We start from the raw sequence: 20,642 nt of genomic DNA on the forward strand, positions 1-20,642 counted from the left end.
GAAACCTTTTGGTGTTTGCAAATGGCCAGTAACCTGCCTCAGTGAATTATGGACAACTAATAAAGTACAAGGGCACATCACAATTGTCTGCCGAGTCACAAGCCTGTCTACACAACTTAAGATGGGCCTGGCATATTGTATTTTAGCCATAATTAGCCACAGCAAGTTACACAAACCTTACAAAAATACCAATAGAATCCTGGTGATTGTACTTTCAGAGTTCTGCAGAAAGGAGGCTGAAGAATGGTAGTGAATGACTGAAGCAAATAAAATAATTATGTCATCTGTGAAGGTGAAGGAGAGAGTGCACTGTCCTCCTCACAATCAAACGTGGTAGAAGGGGGGGGATGTGTTGAAGGTGTGCCGGTGGATATAGAACCCAAGCCGGGAATAGAGTAGGAAAGGCTGGAAGTGTGTCTAGCTGATGAGAAAGGGGAGGAGCTAGACTTAATTGTGTGGGAGGATATAAAGTAGGGAGAAGAGGTGCGAACATTCAAGATCTTAACGGGCACCCACCCTGACAAGAAGGATCGTGCTGTGGAAACCAACTGGAGCACGGGACAGGATGGTTTTGCTACGCTGATGTGCAAGTTCCCAAATCTACAAGTTGGTGGAGGGCTCTTGCCTGACCCAAAGGACTTGCGCGGGGGAGAAGGTGAATTAGAGCCTCTGGAATGGACAGTGGTGGTATACCCACACAACCAGTGTGGGGAGAGGAGGGTGATCCGTCCCAGTCCCTCTTTACTCCAGCCCCAGCGAGAGGCACACTTGCTGTGGGACGGTGTGCGCAGTAAGGAGCACTCCTCTGAGGCCCATGACCGACAGGGAGTGGTTTGGTCCGGCCCCTCTGTGAGGACCAATATATCAACACTGGAAATTAAGGTGCGGCATTATCATCCGTTGCCTGAGTTAAGTTTGATGGACCCGTTCGAGCCCATGGAATTAAGTTTGTTTATGAATAAATCCGGTTGTGTTAAAAATGTGGATCAGCCTCCGACTCTCATTCCGACGCCAAGACAGGGGTCGCACTCCGCAACCAACGAACCCATTCACAGTGGTGACCAACATGGGACTACCTCTAGCGTTGGAAGGGAGGAACTGACCAAGTTACAAGAAGTTATTGAACTCTAAGCGAGAATGATTGAGAACCTAACTGAGCAACAGACTATGATGGCGCGACAAATGAGAAGGCAAGATGGCAAGGAAGAAAGGGGGCTGAGACCAACGGTGTGGAGTAGAGGAGGACTGGTGGTGGGACCGGCACCCCTTAAGATACAGAAGATGAGTGCCACGGATGACCCAGAGGCTTATTTGCATACGTTTGAGAGGGTGGCCCTGACGGCCGGATGGCCAAGGGAGCAATCAACGCTGATATTGGTTCCCTGCCTGACTAGGCTTTTGCAGGAGGTGGTTGATACCTTGACCCCTGAGGACGCGGCAAAATATGAGGTGGTAAAGACAGCTGTTTTGTGTACGTTGAATCTGACTAAGGAGGCGTACAGGAAGAGGTTTAGAGAACTGGAGTGGAAACCTGGGACACACCCACACCCACTGGCTCAACATATGCGCGCGAATGTACTGAGGTGGTTAAAGCCCTCGGGTTGCACTTTGCCCAGGTCTGAGCTAGAGGACCAGAAAGCCTTTCTAGATTGGTGGACAAGATTACAACAAGATTCTAGGTATATAAAAAATAAAATAGTGGGTTTTTATGAAGAACAAACGGCATTTGATAAACTACTGTTAGGGAGAAGTGATAAAATAATTCAAAGAATGTACAAATATCTCCTAAATATGAAAATGGAAGATGAAGTGGTGAAAACTCGTATGATAAAATGTGCACAAAACATTTGTCATAATACTAATTTAGAACAGTGGGCACAAATTTGGCAGAATAACATTAAACTTACAAAAATCAGTGAATTTTAAAGAAAATATATAATATGGTTTATAGATGGTATATGACTCCAGCTAAACTGTCTAAAATGTATGAAATTATCTTCAACAAATGTTAGAAATGTAAAATATTGGAAGATACTTTTTGTCACATCTGGTGGACATGTAGGGAAGCAAAAAATTATTGGGAGATCAGTACATGAAATGTTACCAAAAATTATATCTTGTGTGATACCATTTAAACCGGAATTGTTTTTATTGACTATTATACCTGAAATTGTAGATTAAAAAGTGAGATATTTGATAATACAGGTAGCAACTGCAGCAAGGATATATATGGGAAACACTGGAAGAAAGAAGAAGCACCGCGTCTTGAGTTGATAGAAAAGATACTGGAAGTGGCAGAGATGGATGTAGTAAGACTCAAAAACTGGGAACAATTTTATAATTGGATTCAAAATATAGATTGGAAAGTATAGATAAAAGAAGAATGTGAAAGTCCAAGGGAATGGAGAGATTAGTAACTATAGATACTCTGGAAAAAATTGATAAATTGTTTCTCTTTGTGATCTTCCTTTTTAGCATAATTGTGTAAATAGATGTAAGAATACTCTTTTGCTCTCTGGAATTTTACCCCTTCCTGATCATTACCTATTCCTCCATGCCCACTGTACTCCATCCCAATTCTTATTCCCATTGAAAATGAAGAAAAAAATAAATTTAAAATGTGTTATGTTCACCCAAGTATTTTGTGAGAGCTATCAAGATTAAGGATCAACATTTTGTCTGTCAAACTGATGGCTTTATTTTGAGTTAAATGTTTGAAATTCTAAAAACATGTATACGATATTTTAGACCATTTTAGTTTGTTTTCACAATGACTTCACTGATTGTACTGTACTCTGAGGTTTGCTGATTCAAGGTGGCTTAGAAATATTTGAATAAATAAACAAATGGCTATTTATTATTTCACAGACTAATAGTATTTTCAAATGCTGGAAGCAGCAAAGACACACCCATAATTATGCAGCTCATCACATTTCAGCATTGTCTGTTGAGTTATTCAACTCCATAGCTCAAGAGGGCACCAGAAGCACTGAGATGAGATAAGATCCACAAATCTTTGTTATTCTAACCTGCCAGAACAGATGTTCCCCCTTACTAAATATTGAAGCATATTTAGCTGTAACAGTGTGTTAGAGACTCATTTACAAAAAAGAAGATGCACATGACATAAGGGTTCATATTCAAGGATGGGTAAAAAAAGTACTAAAGTCTTAATCCACTGAAGCACAGGAAATGAAAGCAGCATCTGGTATGTGTCAGGAACTATATGTTATCCTATCAATTATAATACACCATTTCCTATAATATACTTTTATCACATTATCCATATAAATGAGATTTGGGGATTTAAAAAATTATTCTCACATAATTCTGATTTATTTGCAGGAAATGCAAATGAGCCATTAAAAAACAAAACAAAGGGTTTTAAACTAGACCCAGCATTTCAACATTTATTTGAAAGGCTAATATTTGGTTCAGTGAAAAAGCTTTTCTTCACCACACATTTGTGTTGGTTCAACCGTGCTTTGCCATTTTTTCTTTGTTGGCAGCAACTGCTGCTTCTTGGCACTACTTTCCTTCTTCTTTAAAGGAAGTCTTGGTGGTCAGATGGGACTGATAACAGCAACAAGGGCAAAGAAGGAAGAAAACGGCCACGAAAGGAACACTGAAATACCACGAATATGCTCACAAATACTCAAAATCAGCCTTTTTTAAAACACCAAGGAAAATAAAGTACAGAACAAGGTAAGCATTTTTAGCATTATAATTGAAATCCTTTTCTGCTACCGAATTATGACAGTACAAGCTAGAAGACTGAAGATACAATAAGAATTAGTGGAGATCCTGTGCCTGTAGCAACAAAAATAATAAGGCCTTCTATTGTTTCATATCCATCCTTTATTAAAACCAGCTTTTAAATATTAATTCAACAGCCACAATGGGCAGGGTCCTGTTAAGACTTAAATAGCAGTAGTGTGATCAGTTTGACTTTTACATGTCTTGTGCAAGGATCTCTTTGTACATGCATAAATTAGCTCTTTAGAACAAGATCTCTGAGTAACAGTGACACCTGCCCAGCAAGGTAATCTCCATTACTATGCCAGCTGAACCCAACAGAAATCTGATCACTTTAATCAACGCCCAGAATTCTTGCCCCCGTAATAACACAGATTGTTAGATTCCGGAAAAAGAAATTTCACTGAACTTTCTTTTGTGAAGGCACCTTTCTTACCTGGTGAATCTCTTGCCATCCGTTTTCATCTTTGCAACCAACAGTAGCATGTTCATGAAGTAACAATTCACAACAATATGGATCCCCTCCAACTACAGCAGTATGATACAGTGGTGTCAAGCCACAGCTGTCTTTGTAGTTGGGAGATGCTCCAAGCTCTAAGAGGGTCTGCAAATAATTATAAGTTTTAAAGATCATGTGAGTCTCTAACCTTATTAAACACAGATTATCTATATTTGTTTTCCCAAGATGAAGACCTCCCAATGCGTTGGACTACAATTCCCATCACTCCCAGGCAGCAATGCACTGGCCATATACAGTTTTAATCATAGGAGTTATATTTAAGCACATATAGAGGGCATGAAATTGGTGAAGGCTGTTTCTTACTTTTGAATTATATAGTGCTAAGAGGCGCAGTAAGGCTACATTCCTATGTAGACTTGCTTGAGAGTAGAGATGGGGGTATTCATATTTGTATACGAATACAAATATCCCCCCCACAGGTGCAGATAATGAGGGTCCGGCCACAGAGGCTTCCTATCTTGCCATTGCTTACAATAGATTAGCTACTCCTGGCAGAAGGTAGGAGCCTCTCTGCCAGGTCAAAGAGTGGCTAATCCAGTGTGAGCAATGGCAAGATAGGAAGCCTCTGTGGCGCTCGTAGCAGCAGCAAAATTGTGAGTGGTCGGTCTGGCCCCAGGGAGCCGGACCCTCATTATCTGCACCTGTGGGGAGGGGGAATATTTGTATTTGTATATGAATACAAATACCCCCATCTCTTCTTGAGAGTAAATCCCACTGAACACATACTATACTTTGAAGTCAATAAATATGCAAAGGAATGACCCATAAGACAACTTAGTTGGATGTATGTTGAACTGAAAACTGTAAGATTTATTTCCAAATAAATATGTTTAGCATTATAGTGTCAGGCTGCAATCCTAAGTGCATTTGCTGTATTTGCAAGTAAATTCTAATAAAATCAGGGCATGTGAAAGGGGAAAATGCATTCAACTGTCTTTTGTTACAAATTGTCACTTTTTTGTTTTTGGATTACTCTGTGGTGATTTGTTTTTAATTGTGTTAACTGTGAATCTTTTATATGGACTAAATTTGAAAATATCAGTTATTAACCTAAACCTACTTTAATAACTTTAATCAACTACAAATTACTTTGAGAGCAGAAAGTGGATAAGCACTATAAATAAAGGACAGAGTCACAGACAATGTGAAGGATTTTATTGTTGTTTAAGAAGTAGTTAACACCCAACAAGCTCTTGTTTCTTATTAATATACTGTAGAGGCAACCACCCCTTGATCTTTTCAGTAGTCTGTGGCAACATGACTCTACATGAATACATGTTTCAAAATCTGACAAGTGAAAGAAATGGATAAAACACTAAATCTGAAGGAGCAAAGATAACAAAGAACACTTAACAGTTCCATGGTAACTGACAGGAGTTCAGGTTCACTGTCAATTCTGATGACCAGTTGTTGTGCACTGATTTTTCCTGCAGACAAATATTGCATTGTCTATCACTTAACAAGATACTGTTTCACCACCCTTTTAATTTCCATTAAAATGAAGTATTGGTTGAAAGCAAATGAAAACCAAAAGCCAAAGACTGAAACTCTTGAACAAATGCAGATTAAAATATACATTAAGAAGGTGGTAGCTAACCTGAAGCATTTTCCTTCAATCATTTTTCTACATAAAACAATATATAAAATGACTTTGAAAGAATTTACCTTCAGAGTTAGTTGGTTCTTGGCTCTAGCTGCTTTATGTAATGCTGTCATGCCATCTTTGGCTCTAAAATCTAAATGGGCTCCTCCATTTTTCAGAGCTTTGATCACTTCCACAGAATTGCTAAGCTGAGCTGCCAAAGTCAATGGAGTTTCTAAAGCATACAAGAAAAAAGAAGAAATAATAATTTTGGATTTGCTCTTTTATTTATTTACTTGATAGCATTTTATTATGGGCATCTTACACAAGCATACTGTATAATAGATTATAATTCATGCAATACTGTATATTTTCTGCCAGCAGATTTATCTGTTTCATACCTCCACTCTCTAAATCATGGAAATTAGGATCCAGTCCTCGGTCAAGCATCTTTGCTATTTTCTCAACAGTGAGGTGATGAACATGGTCCATAAATTTCCGAAAATTTGCCTGAAAAGGATCATAAAACCAAATATTATTGTCATGAAATACACACTTTAGTTCCAGGAAAATTTCTCAGAAATTTTGGTACCCAAAATTGTGGTGACAACTATTTATATCCCGCCTATCTGGTTATTGTGACCACTCTAGGTGGCTTACAGACACGTAATATAACAAAAAATAATAAAAAATGAGAGTTATTATATTAAATATACAATGCTTCAAGATGGGAAAGAAAAATGAAAGATAAGCCACAAAAGAAAAAAAAGGAAAGAATCAGTGATAAATGAGTGTAGTGGTCTCATACCAACTCCAGCTTTTCTTCTTCTGGAATTTTCAGTTATCACCCTGGTCTGGGCAGCATATAAGAACCTAAAGCCTATCCACAATCTCTCTCCAGCTACAGTCCAATGGAAAAATATTGTCCAATAAGACAATAGTAGGGAAAAGGTCCTATCAGAACATTTAGGTACTCCTTGGATATATTAATGCTAGCTGCTTTATCTGTTTGGATCAAATACCTAAACAAATAAATATGCACAGGAACAGAATGTACCAGCATCAATCTTTCACTTTACATTATAATTTCTTTCAAGGCATGTATCCAGTGATTGGACATTTTAAAGGTTAGGGCAAGGATACTAGCACAAATACTATCCTTTGCACAACTTCTTGCCCAATTGTTTGCACAACCATTTGTGTAACAGTGTAATCCAGAACAACTGCACTAGCAGAGATTTTTCACTCTGCTAGCACTGTTTTAGATTTTAGACCAATTGGGCCAGATAGGCGGGGTATAAATCAAATCAAATCAAATCAAATCAAATCAAATCAAATCAAATCAAATCAATCAATCAATCAATCAATCAATCAATCAATCAATCAATCAATCAATCAATAATAGCTCAACAAAATGAAAAGATTCTGTTTTCTGCTCTACACATTGACATACCTTGGTATGGAGCTTAGCTAGCTGCTTTTCATCAAGATTTGATTGTCTGTATACTCTCTTCTTGTATCGAAACTGAAAAGCAAGAAATATTATTTACTCCAGAATAATTTCATGGCAATTATTTCTGGTAAAAGCAACTGGAAAATCATAAAATGCTTTCAGGATCAGTTCACATAATCACAAAGACATTAAAATAACAGAGTGCTTAAGGTATAATCACATGAAAGAATGGTTTGCATTTGGTTCTTTTTTGGAATGAAAACCATAGCATTCACCATCATGACTGGGATCTTGTTCAGTGAAACTATTTTCAAGCACTGATCCATTTCATTTTCCTTTTAGTTCACATAAGGAATCATCTACTATCTACTTGTAAGATGGAAGCTGAGTGATTACACTGGCAGTTTCAATTTGCCCTGCAGCAACCCAGAAATCCTGCATTATTTACTAGCAGTACATTATTTTTATTTTATTTATTTATTTAAAATATTTTTCTTCACCTTTCTCCTTAAAAAGGATCCAAAGCATCTTACAGCATTAGAAACACAATATTAAAAGCTAAAAACAGTACATTATACAAATATTTTTAAAGAATTAAATAATTATGTTCCTTCATCACTCAGCAGGATCTCAGCTCATATACACTGGAAAAATGCTCGTCTGCTTTCATTTTTAATCTGATTTCAGTTTTTAGGTACAGGAGTCCCCAGTGGTATGGCATCAATCAATCTTAACTATAGGATGAGTGCAAGAGCAGGTGATAGCTTGATTATATCACTAAAAATTCAAACAAATAATTAGTTTTCAACATTATTCCATCTTCCTCAGGCTGTGTGGTTTCAAACTGTACTCCAGATAGCAGGTGTCTGGATTTCTCCTTCCAATTCTGAAGGCAAAAAGAATCCAGAAAAGTCTGAAGAGGAAAATAAATCTAGTCAACTGCTACCTGATGTGGAGTTTGCAACCACACTCCCAATGGCATCTGCAGATTTGGTACAATCATCTGCCATGACTTTTGGGGGCTCTTGTGTGGTGTGTTTTTTCAGCACTTTCCACAAAATCTTGATGCACAGTATGAAGAAGACAGATTAAGTGACTTCAACACTCTCCCCAAGCTAAAAAGTACATTAGTATCAAGGTTTGAAACTTTGTGTGTTTAAGAGGGTTAGAAAAATAATAGAACGGCTATGGGGGTATAGGAAAAAAGCGCTTTAAGAGGGAAATTCGCAGTTTGAACTTTGTTGTTTTCCAAATAATCCACCATTTTCCAAATCAATGAGCCAGCTCTGGCAGAGCAAAGTCAATAAATTATAAACAGTCTTGATAACTGAATGAATATTTTGGTTATAATTCATAAACCTATATAAAATTATAGTAAACGAATGTTGTGAATGAATGAGAAATTGTATAACCTCATAGTGCCATCTTTTACAGAATGTCAGTTCATGAGAAGTAGAATTTATGTAGCCTAGTTATTTCTGAAACATTGGTGGTGCCAGGTAAAAAAAAAATCAAAAGTTAGAAAGGATAAATTTTTATCAACACAAATTTTCCTCACCCAGGAAATGAAGTAAGAGTGAAGTCTATGAGATATTACATTATGGTAGCTCATAAAGTAATTTCTTATTATCAGATGACCCAAGTGAGCTGGTAAGAATATTTTTGTAGTAAAAAGAAAACGAAAACAATTGGTAAGCACTTAAAATAGCTAGACATCACAATCAGCAATCATCCAAAAATTCATCACAACTCCATGCCATTTTGGGCACTAGACATCAAAGAAGATGTAGCAGCACAACAGCAGGTTCTGTTTCCAGATGCTGGCAACAACAAGCAACATGGATTTTACATAGATTTTAATTGCTTTGGCTGGGATGAACATTTAAAATTATTCTCTCTGTGTAGTAATATACTTAGAAGCTAAGAAATGCTTTTTGAATTTATAATTTCTATTTTTTAAATTTTTACTATTTTAAATATTAAAATATTATTATCTGTATTGGGCCTGGGTTTTGTTTGTTTGTTTATATGTTTGTGTGTTCGGCATACAACTCCCAAAAGCCTCCATCACAGGCTGTGAGGAATTTGGGAAGTTGCAATTTTAACACATCTGAAGGATCCAACTGCCCCTCCTTGCTCTAAATACTTGTCCCCAAAACCACAGCGAGAAGACCCTAAAGTAATACTTGGCTTGTCATCTGCAAATGGAATTGGAACTATTTAATTGTGAATCACATAAGAAACAGTTCTCAGAAATAAGTTTGACCAAACTCTCTTTTTCCGATATCCTGATTATAGCTTACAGTCACTTGAAAAGATCTTTTAACTCACAAGCCGTGGGGTGTTTTTTCATCTACTGCTATTTGCACTCCATAATATCACACATTTTCTGGTTCCCAAACTTGAAAAGATTGTTCTTTAAAGTACCTCTAAGGATGGGACACCCTTGTTTACAGGCTGTGGATATTCCATAAGAAGTCGCTCCTCATCCAGAAACTTCCCATCTTTCCCATTGTTTGCAGGCTGGAACAAGCCATAATTGAGAACATCTTTCAAACTTTGATTCAACGTACAAAGAATTCGCTGTTTTGCTACCCATACCGTAGCTTCAGGATTAAATCTAATACATTTCTGTAAAAACAAAATAGAAAAAGAACAAAATAGTAAGACAGTATACGCAAAACATAAAAATTCACATACTATCAGCCTGCCTACATCAAAATAGCTATTTTAATTATATCATATAAGTGCTACAAAGCAGACAATTTTGCTAATCCCCATAAATATTTCCCCCTTCACGGATTGCTGCCTTGTCATGGCGAAGGGGCTTGAGTAATTCAGAGAAGCTATGGGCTATGCCTGCAGGGACACCCAAGACGGACAGATCATAGTGGAGAGTTCTGACTAAACACGATCCACCTAAAGCAGGAACTTGCAAGCCACTCCAGTATATAGAGCTAATGAAGTGGTTGGGCCAAAGCCGAAAGGATGCTCAGCTGCGGGTGGACCTGGAAGTGAAAGGAAAGTCCGATACTGCAATGAAAAATACTGCACAGGAACCTTGAAGGTGAGATCTAAGCTGGATATGGTCAAATAGGAGATGGCAAGAATAAACATTGACATCCTGGGTGTCAGTGAACTAAAATTGATGGAAATGGGTGAATTCAATTCAGACAATCTACTATTGTGGGCAAGAATCCCATAGAAGAAATCGAGTAGCCCTCATAGTCAACCAAAGAGTGGGAAAAGCTGTATTGGGATACAATTTCAAATATGATAGAATGATTTCAATACGAATACCAAACAGACCTTTCAACAACACGGAATTAATATGTATTGGAAAGGTGGCTGCAGGTGGAAAAGTCTGTAGGTCCAGTCTCCGTTGACCTACAATGCATTGAAAACTGATAAATCCCGTAACTGGCCATTTTTGTTCCATTTGGTTCTTTTCTGGTCTGTAGGTTGATTCTCTGGTTGCAAGTCGAACCTAAATTTTGCGGCCAGAGAAGTCTGTAATTCGAAAAGCCTGTAAGTCGAGTCGTCTGTAAGTCGAGGGTCCACTGTAATCCAATTTTATGCACCAACCACCCATGCTGAAGAGGCGAAATTTGACCAGTTCTATGAAGACTTACAAGACCTTCTAGAACTGACACCAAAGAAAGATGTTCTCATTATAGGGGATTGGAATGCTAAAGTAGGGAGTCAAGAGATAAAAGGAAAAACAGGGAAGTTTGGCCTTGGAGTTCAAAATGAAGCAGGGGAAAGGCTAATAGAGTTTTGTCAAGAGAAAAGCTGGTCATCACAAACACTCTTTTCCAACAACACAAGAGGCGACTCTAGACATGGACATCACCAGATGGGCAATACTGAAATCAGACCTGGAGCTGTTTGTGGCTCTGATCATCAGCTTCTTATAGCAAAACTCAAGCTTAAACTGAAGAAAGTAGGAAAAACCACTGGGCTAGTCAGGTATAATCTAAACCAAATCCTTTATGAATACACAGTGGAAGTGAAGAACAGATTTAAGAAACTAGATTTGGTGGACAGAGTGTCTGAAGAACTACAGATGGAGGCTCGTAACATTGTACAGGAGGTAGCAACAAAAACCATCCCTAAGAAAAGGAAATGCCAGAAAGCAAAGTGGCTCTCCAATGAGGCCTTACAAAAAGCAGAGAAGAGAAGAGAAACAAAATGCAGGGGAAATATGGAAAGTTACAGAAAATTGAATACAGACTTCCAAAGAATAGTAAGGAGAGACGAGAGGGCCTTCTTAAATGATAGAGACCTAACAGAAGCAGAAGACATCAAGAAGAGATGGCAAGAATTTCCAAAGGAAATCAACCCCGAGTGCTCACTGGAAGGAGATGTCCTGAAGCTGAGGCTCCAACACTTTGGACATCTCATGAGAAGAGAAGACTCCCTGGAAAAGACCCTGATGTTGGACGACAGAGGATGAGATAGTTGGACAGTATCATCGAAGCTACCAACATGAACTTGACCAAACTCCGGGAGGCAGTGGAAGACAGGAGGGCCTGGAGTGCTCTGGTCCATAGGGTCACAAAGAGTCGGACATGACTTAACAACTAAACAACAACAATATTTCACAGAACATCAGTATCTGTGTACAGGGATATCATATAAAATGCTGTAACTCAGTGGTTGAAATCCTATTGCTTTGTTTCACACATTGAAAGCTAAAAATATAACATTTCGTCCTTCCCAGTTAGCAATTAACAAGTCAATGCTGGGATCCCAAAGGGCATGTGTTCCTGCTGGCTTTGTGTGTGCTCAAGAATCCCACCTTGGATTCTTGAATCCTCAGCCAGGAAAGACAGCACGTCATACTTTTCACCTCTATACATGTACAACAACAACAACAAACAGGATTTCAACCAGTTTATAAAGCAAAGTGTGCTGCTTAAAACTCACTCTGGGCAGTTTACAATTTAATTATGCATCCTACATATTGCCTCCCCAGCAAGCTGGGCACTCAGTTTACACACCTCGGAACCTTGAGCCAGCTACCTGGAATTAAACCCAGGTCATGAGCCGGGTTTTAGCTGCTGTACTCCTTTATATCATGTAGATATATCACTCGTGATTAATATAAATGTAAGCTTTTATACATATTTATTCAAATTAAACTATGGAGTCAGTGTGGGGCAATGAATATAGTGTCACACTTTGTTCATTTTAAAAATAGGCTCAAATTTACACTGCTGCAATGCTTGTTTACAGCTTAACTTACTTATTAAGCATTGTGCTGTCCCACAATGGCTGAAAACTTGTTGCTTAGTGTACTAAATTTCAACTTGAGTTGGCCCATTGAATCAATGGGGTTTTGGTGAGTCAGCTCCTCTATACGTTCCATTGATTCAATGGTCTAATGTGAGTTGCTACTTTCTATCCTAAGCAACACGATTTCAGACAATGGTTAATAAAATAGAATAGAATAGAATAAAGAAATTTGTGACCTCATTCTAACTTGTACATGTTATGGGAAGAAAAATTTGGTTTCACAGTTAAAATATAACAAATAATAATTGAACAAATCTGATCCACACTTCTATTATGGCAGCATATTTGTTTATTTTACTTATTTTAAATATTTATATCCTGCCTTTCTCCCGAAAAGGAACCAAATCACATGATAACAGTATTTGCAACAATATACTTGTCTATCTAGTCTAGTACAGTAAACTTGAATAAGTTTGGATCAACTGTTCTCAACCATCAAATAAAATCGTGGATCCTCAGAGTGTATTATTAAATGATTTTCAACTTCCCATATTTTTTTTCAAATCAATCATGCCACATGAGTTAGTCTACCATTAGGATAAAGTTGTTGAGTGGAAGCTGAGGGAAGGGGGATGCCTGTGATGATTGTGTTGGATTTACATTCAGTTAGAAAATACCCAATGAAAGCAACATCTAATCTAAGCAGTAAATGTGGATCACTCAGACACTTGTCCACACTTTTTAATTTGTTTATTTATTTGTTAGATTTATATACCGCCCATCAAGAACATGTCTACTCTGGGCAGCTGATGCCTAAAATCCTAGACATCATTCTTCAGTACCATTAGTGGAGACATTAAACTGCAAGAAATACCGCCAAAAACACCTTCCAGAAATTTTTAAGTTGTTCCTTTTAGCTTCAATCTGGTATTCCAGATAATTCTGATCCTTTAGCTTAATCCAGGGCTGGGCAACTATGGTTCTCAATGGTTTTTTTTTTCACCTACAATTCCCCAAAGCCTCCATCACAGGCTATGGGGGATTCTGGAAGTTGCAGTTCTAAAACATGAGAAGGGTCCAATTGCCCCTCCTTCCTCTAAATACTTGTTCCCAGAGCCACAGATAACGAAGCACAGGAGGGAACAATATGGCAAGGGGAGGTCACACAAAATGAAAAATGATTCAGATAAAGGGGGATATTAAAGTAAATCCTTCGTGGTTGAGAGGGAGTGCTAAGTGGTTGGCTAAGTGGAGCTGGGATTACCCTACAGAGCAGTCAGGAGAAGTGAGCAGTGAATGGGCCCCAGGTCAGGATGGGAAAGCACAGCCATGCCCCCTCCAATAATCAAGGATAATGAAGTCCCACTGGGGTTGCACCTCCCCAGGAAGACAAGACAGCCCATTTTAGATGGCTGTCATGGTGACATATTTTAACTGCTGAGCCCTAGAGATGGAGGAAGAGAGGAAGTACAGTGGTGCCTCGCTTAACGAGTGCCTCGTTTAGCGATGAATTCGCAAAACGATGTTTTTTTTAGAAAATAATATGCACCGTTTAACGATGTTTCCTATGGGCGATTTTCGCTTAGTGAAGTTTGGGACCATGCTTCGCATACCGAATGCGTTTTTAGGTCCCCTGCTTCACTTAGCGATGTTTGTTTTTTCAGTTTAAAAAGTGTCTTAAAATGGTCAAAAACGGTTTTAAATGCTTGGAATAGTTTCTGCACCTTCTAAAATGGGTGCAAACTTAATTTGACTTTGAACTGACTTTTCGTTAATTTTTGCTGATTTTTTTTCTCCCCCATAGGAAACAATGGAGCTGTCAAAATTTGACAGCTCCATTGTTTCCTATGGGGGAGAAAAAATTCACAAAAAATTAATGAAAAGTCAGCAACTGTTCTAAATGCTTGGGTTCATCATACTCATACATAGACCTTTATTGGCATTTGATTACATTAAAGAGAAGTAAACAGGTTGCTAGGTAGAAAATATAAGGGACAGGTTAGAACTAAAGTTGGGAGGGATGGGGGTTGTGGTTGCTCATAAGAATGGTTGACAAAAATTCCGCGACGAGATTGGTAGTGATTGGGAGGGAATCACTAAGGAGGATTGGGAGGGGATCAGAGAGGGAGGGAGGGAGGGTTTGGAGAAAGGGGTTTAGTAGGAAGATCTAAGGGCGGAGTGAGATGGGCAACGAAGTAGGATGTGGGCTACTGTGTCTGGTTCACGGAGGCAGAATGTACATAGTCTGGGTTCATTAGAGGACCTTCTAAATCATGTGCAAACTAAGTTTGGCTTTGTTCTGAGTCTTCGTTAATTTTTTGTGAATTTTTCCTCCCCCTTAGGAAACAATGGAGCTGTCAAAATTTGACAGCTGTCAAAAGTTGGTGGGGGAGAAAAAAAATCAGCAAAAATTAACGAAAAGTCAGATCAAAGCCAAATTACGTTTGCACCCGTTTTAGAAGGTGCAGAAACTATTCCAAGCATTTAAAACCGTTTTTGACCCTTTTATGACACACTTAAATTTGCAAAAATTGACCGCTAAACCATTGAAATGCATTGAATAGGCTTCCAATGGAGGAAACATTGTATCGTTTAACGGTGTTTCCTATGGGTTTTTTCGCTTAAGGACGGCAATCCGTTCCTATTGGAATGGATTAACCGGTTTTCAATGCATTCCTATGGGAAATGGCGTTTCGCATAACGATGTTTTCACATAGTGATTTTTTTGAACGAATTAACATCGTTAAGCGAGGCACCACTGTATAGGGATCAGGGAAAAGAAAGTAAGGTTAGTAAGGTAAAGAAAACATTTAGCAACTCGTTTATTATTATTTCATTTAGATTTATTTAAAATATTTTTTTACCCTGCCTTTCTCCTTAAGAAGGACCTAAGGCAATTTACAACATTAAAAGACAATATTAGAAGTTAAAAACAGTAGGTATACAATACTAAAATTGATCAAACAAATACCACACTAAAAAAACAATAAACAAAAACAACACCAAAACACATTCAAAATAGTAAAGTACAACCATCGATTTAAAAACCCCACTCAGGCATCCAATCACTGAGGGAAAGCTTGCCTGAAGAGAAAGGTCTTTGCCTGGTTGCAGAAGGACAGCAAAGATGGGGCCAGTCTGGCCTCCTGTGGGATTCTGAAAGTCTGAGAGCAGTGACCGAGAAGGCCTTTTTCTTGTGTCCCCAGAAAACATACCTGTGTGAAGGTGGTGGGACTGAGAGAAAGGCATGTCCTGATGATCTTAGCACCGAAGGAGTCTCATGATAGGAGATGCAGCCCTTGAAATAGCTTGGGTCCAAGCCAGCACAGGAGGGACGCCATAGTGCTAAACATAGTTCTAAACAATGGGGGTCTCTCCCCACTCCAGTGGATTTGTGCCTGGGAGTTAACTACTCTGCTTTGGTTACCAAGCAGTGAGCTGGGAGGGTGGGTTGGATGGCAAGCTGGTCATCCAGCACAGCTCCTTATGATGCACCAGTACTGTTCTGCTGCAACCCACCCAAGCACTGGCCTTTTATATCCATTATTAACCTTTTCAATAAAATTGCTGAATAACAGATATCTTTAATTAGGGGACAGGAAAGTGTCTGGGACTATCTCACCCAGGATCGCAATGAGTACATTGGATAGCAACATTCAAAATATGATTTTGAAAAAACATAAGCTATGTGACCTATTTTTTTCTTTTCTTCCTTACGTGATGATTTACTGTGTCAGGAAGACTATGTGGCAGCGAAACCCTCTGTGAGAAAGCTGCTCAGTCGTAACAACTGTAATTTAAAGAACAATGCTTATTGAATCATATCATGCTGTTTAGAAATCACACAACCTTTTAACAGATTATATATGGTTGACTTGGCTTTATTTCAGTTACAAGAGATTAGAAAATAAAAAGTGACTCAATCAATATCGAAAGTTATCAATTAAGACACAACCTCATTTTTCAGTTGTTGGCAATTTATTATTATTATTATTATTATTATTATTATTATTATTATTATTATTATTATTATTATTATTATTATTATTATTATTATTATTATTATTACTACTACTACTACTACTACTACTACTACTACTACTACTACTACTACTATCACACCTTCCTAACATCAAGGTTTTTTCCAAGGACTCTTTTCTTCTCAGGAGATGGCCAAAGTACTGGAGCCTCAGCTTCAGGATCTGTCCATCCAGTGAGCACTCAGGGTCGATTTCCTTTAGAACTAATAGGTTTGTTCTCCTTGCAGTCCAGGGAACTCTCAAGAGCCTCCTCCAGCACCACAATTCAAAGGCATCAATTCTTCGGCGGTCTGCTTTCTTTATGGTCCAGCTCTCACTTCCATATATCACGACAGGAAAAACCATAGCTTTGGCTATTCGGACTTTTGTTGGCAAGGTGATGTCTCTGCTTTTCAAGATGCTGTCAAGATTTGTCATCGCTTTCCTCCCAAGAAGCAGGCGTCTTAATTTCGTGGCTGCTGTCTCCATCTGCAGTGATCATGGAGCCCAGGAAAATAAAATCTGTCACTGCCTCCATGTCTTCCCCTTCTATTTCCCAGGAGGTGATGGGACCAGTGGCCATTATCTTAGTTTTTTTTTTTAATGTTGAGTTTCAGACCGTTTTTTGCACTCTTCTCTTTCACTCTCATTACAAGGTTCTTTAATTCCTCCTCACTTTCTGCCATCAATAATAGTTATAAGTGTATAACTATTGAAATCTACAGACAAGATAACTATCTCAACTCCAGCTGTTCCATGGCTTCTGCAATGATGGAGATCTACCAGCAACTCCCCCAACAACAGTTTGCTGTATGGCAGCCTGTCTACAGATAGGAACCAGCATACATTGAAACCTTAATGTTTGGGTCTATGGATGCCTGATTATGGGAATACATAATGGTAGTCTACAACCATACATGGCATGAGCTCTGAAGCTTCCTGCCTTGCAAATATGTGAGAGTCAAATGTTCTGAACAATGTTGCACACAGACACAGAAGCTATATGCAGGATGCACAACAAACATTCACTTATATGTAAAATGTATTCACTAGCTATCAACATCAATACATTGAGTGAAGTTTCAGTCAATTACTGAAGACTTTTCAGTTATATAACAATGATAATCTTAGAATTGAAGAGCTAGAAGGGATTCTGCATTCAGCCTCTGTCAAGAAGGCACAATGGCGAATCAAACTCCCATGATACTAATATGGGATTTCTTTTCTTTCTGCCATATTTATGAATCTAGTCTTCTACTGGTTGAAAAAGGGAGGATGTGATTTTCATTCAAGCCAATTTACAAGTTATGACTGATGATTCATCAGTGATTCAAAGAATTATTCATTTTTCTTTATCTTAAAAATCGTGACCAAGCATTCTTCTTTTGACTTTTCCTTTCTGTTTAGTATCTCATTAATGATACACAAATTACTATACTGTATATACAGTTGCCAGAAGAGCATCAGGCATGGCTGGGCAGCTTTCAGAGCACCAACATCTTGGTATAACCATCAATGCTGTCCTGATCTACCAATATTTTTGACCTGGATCTAGTAAGCATTTGGCAGATAGGGAAGCCACCGTATTCACATTCCCATAATATCCCAGGAGTAGCACAGTATTAGGGTATTTGGAAGTTGAGTCATGGCAATGGGACTTCTGTCTTATTAGGTTGAAACGTTACATTTTGCTACTTATCCAAGTAGTTTTTTCAGCCTTGGGAGAGTTGGTAGGAGACCCCTGATATATCCTCCACATTGGTTTCACTTCCCTCTGGTCTAAACAGGCTTGTTAGATGGACAAAACTGGGGGGGGGGGGGGAAGCTGGAGTGAAAATCCTAGCTCTATAGTCCTTCTCCACCCATTTATTTACAATAAACTACAAATATCCTCTTGCATCATTCTATTTAGATATCTCTCCCTGATCCCTCTCTCATATTACAATCAGCAGTGCTCCTTCCTCTTAAGGACAAAGGACACTCATTTGATGACCAAGAGGTACTCATTTTGGACCGAGAAGACAGGTGGTTTGAGAAACGGGTCAGGGATGTCATACATGTGCATATAGAAAATCCCTCAATCAACAGGGGTGGAGGCCTTAGACACAATCTGCCTCCTATTTATCATGCTGCCCTTCCATCTGTCCCCAGAAAGATCAGGACCACAGCTACCCGAAAGACCAGTGTTAATGACTGTTAGCGACCCATGAAAATGGGTGGAGAAGGACTGCAATCGTGGCATTTTCACTTAAGCCCTCCCGTCCTTTGTCCATCTAACAAGCCTATTCAGACTAGAGGGAAGTGAAACCAATGTGGAGGATATATCTGGGGTCTCTTGCCAACTCTCCTCAGACTGAAGAAGCTACCTGGGTGGTTAGCAAAATGTTTCAACCTTATAAGAAAGAAGTCTAGTTGGCATGAGTGTACTTCCAGATAACCTCATCTAGATCACTGAGAATCTTCAGATAGTATAAAGAGTATTGTGAGAATATGAATATGGATGGCTTATAAGTGCCCATCTCAGGTCCGTCCCCCGCAAATCTATTTTACACTCAAGAAAACAGTGTTAGCCAGTTTAGGCTAAGTCTTGGCTGAACTCGGTTTTGATGCTGGCTCTTGCTGACAAGCTAGTTTTGTGTTAATTCCTGTCTCTTTAAAATAACTTTGTGTTCTACTTTACTCTAGTTCCTAAATGTTTGTGATTAACTTTCTCAAATATAATCACAGTCATGAACAGTCTTGAAAAGCTTTGTTGTCAAAGTTTTGTGAAATCAACAGATGGATGAGGAGGACAACCCATTATACTTGCAAGAGCTGTCTCGTTATTGGCATTTGTGCTGGCCTTTCAATACACAAGTGATGTGGGATGGGACTTAAGAGCCCAAGAGAATATACAAGATAGTATTGTCTAGACACTATCACATTCCCCACATTTCCCTGTAGTTATTGTTGCCAGAAAGTGAGAACTAAGCCTTTTAAATAATGCTGGCAAATGGACATGGCTTCAGTCTCTCTGTTCCCTGGTGAGCCAGGAGACTAACTTCCCTTTAATCAAAGCCACTAGAGAGATGGCTATAGAAAAGCTGCCATTTTACACCCTTTATCCTACCAAATCACCAATATATACTATATGTACTCTCTGTCTCAAGTGGAACTGCAAACACCACATTTACTGCTAAGAAAAACTTTGAATTCTCAGCATCAATGACAGCAGCACTTACATTTGGTTACTCTTTCACACACCGTCAGTTGCAATAAAAGTACTGCACCACAGAAATACTAGTAGACAAGGCACACAGTGTTATCCACTGCCAATGTTATTTTCTTAAACCCATCTCTCATCACGAGGTTCTAAGGTAAAAACTATCTATATTCCCTACATCAACACCTGTGATTCCTCTGCTAACTTTTTTCATTCTTTCTTTCCCCTTGTGACGGAATGCCCACGTCACTCCTGCCCATCATATGGAGCTCAAGAGCAGGAGCCTATGATAGGACAGGAGGGATGTTGTTAGAGGGACAGTTAGAGAATTAGAGAGAAAGGGAGAAATAGGGTATGGAAGCGAGAGAGTTAAGACAGAGATTGGAAACTTGGAGTGTTATAGAGAATAAGAAAGAGTTAAAAGGAACAGAGAATAGGTAGATGATTAAAGAATATTGTTAAAGTGGTTACTGTGAATAAAAGCACAAGTAAATGTGTAATCAAATCCAATTTAATGAATGATCCTCAACAACTGTGATTCTCATCTAAACTAAAAGATCAATAAACCTGTTGAATTGGTAGCATGTGTGTGAGATACATATACAGTGGTGCCCCGCATAGTGAGGTTAATCTGTTCCGGATTAACCATCGCTATTCGGAAACATCGCTAAACGGAATAGAAAAACCCATTCCAATGGGCCCCAAACTCACCGTTCAGCGATGTTCCTCCATAGCGCAGGCATTTTCGCGCCCTTGGTAAGTGAGGGCAGGGTGCAAAAGCGCTGCGCGCAGCCATTTTGGGTCTTCCAGCGGCCATTTTGGAACCACTAATCAGCTGTTCCCCCGACATCGCAATGTGAAGATCGGTAAGT

The 20,642-nt window shown here is 38.8% G+C and overlaps 1 protein-coding gene across 7 annotated transcripts in view; it reads right to left on the reverse strand.

Annotated features, from left to right (window-relative positions):
* SHANK2 (SH3 and multiple ankyrin repeat domains 2) overlaps positions 1-20,642 on the reverse strand; it is a 498,212-nt gene that overhangs the window by 420,612 nt on the left and 56,958 nt on the right. For 6 of the 7 annotated variants that reach the window (XM_078383277.1, XM_020782848.3, XM_072985922.2 and 3 more), the window contains exons 3-7: positions 9,739-9,942; positions 7,312-7,383; positions 6,260-6,368; positions 5,942-6,093; positions 4,193-4,360 (exon numbers count right to left, since the gene is read on the reverse strand). In XM_078383277.1, coding sequence (XP_078239403.1) covers positions 4,193-4,360; positions 5,942-6,093; positions 6,260-6,368; positions 7,312-7,383; positions 9,739-9,942 — 705 coding nt within the window. Of the gene's footprint in view, positions 1-4,192; positions 4,361-5,941; positions 6,094-6,259; positions 6,369-7,311; positions 7,384-9,738; positions 9,943-20,642 lie in introns of those variants that run through there. The other variant, XM_078383298.1, reaches the window with a different exon arrangement.

This window comes from Pogona vitticeps, chromosome 1, assembly GCF_051106095.1.
Source record: "Pogona vitticeps strain Pit_001003342236 chromosome 1, PviZW2.1, whole genome shotgun sequence".
NCBI classification, from domain to species: domain Eukaryota; kingdom Metazoa; phylum Chordata; class Lepidosauria; order Squamata; family Agamidae; genus Pogona; species Pogona vitticeps.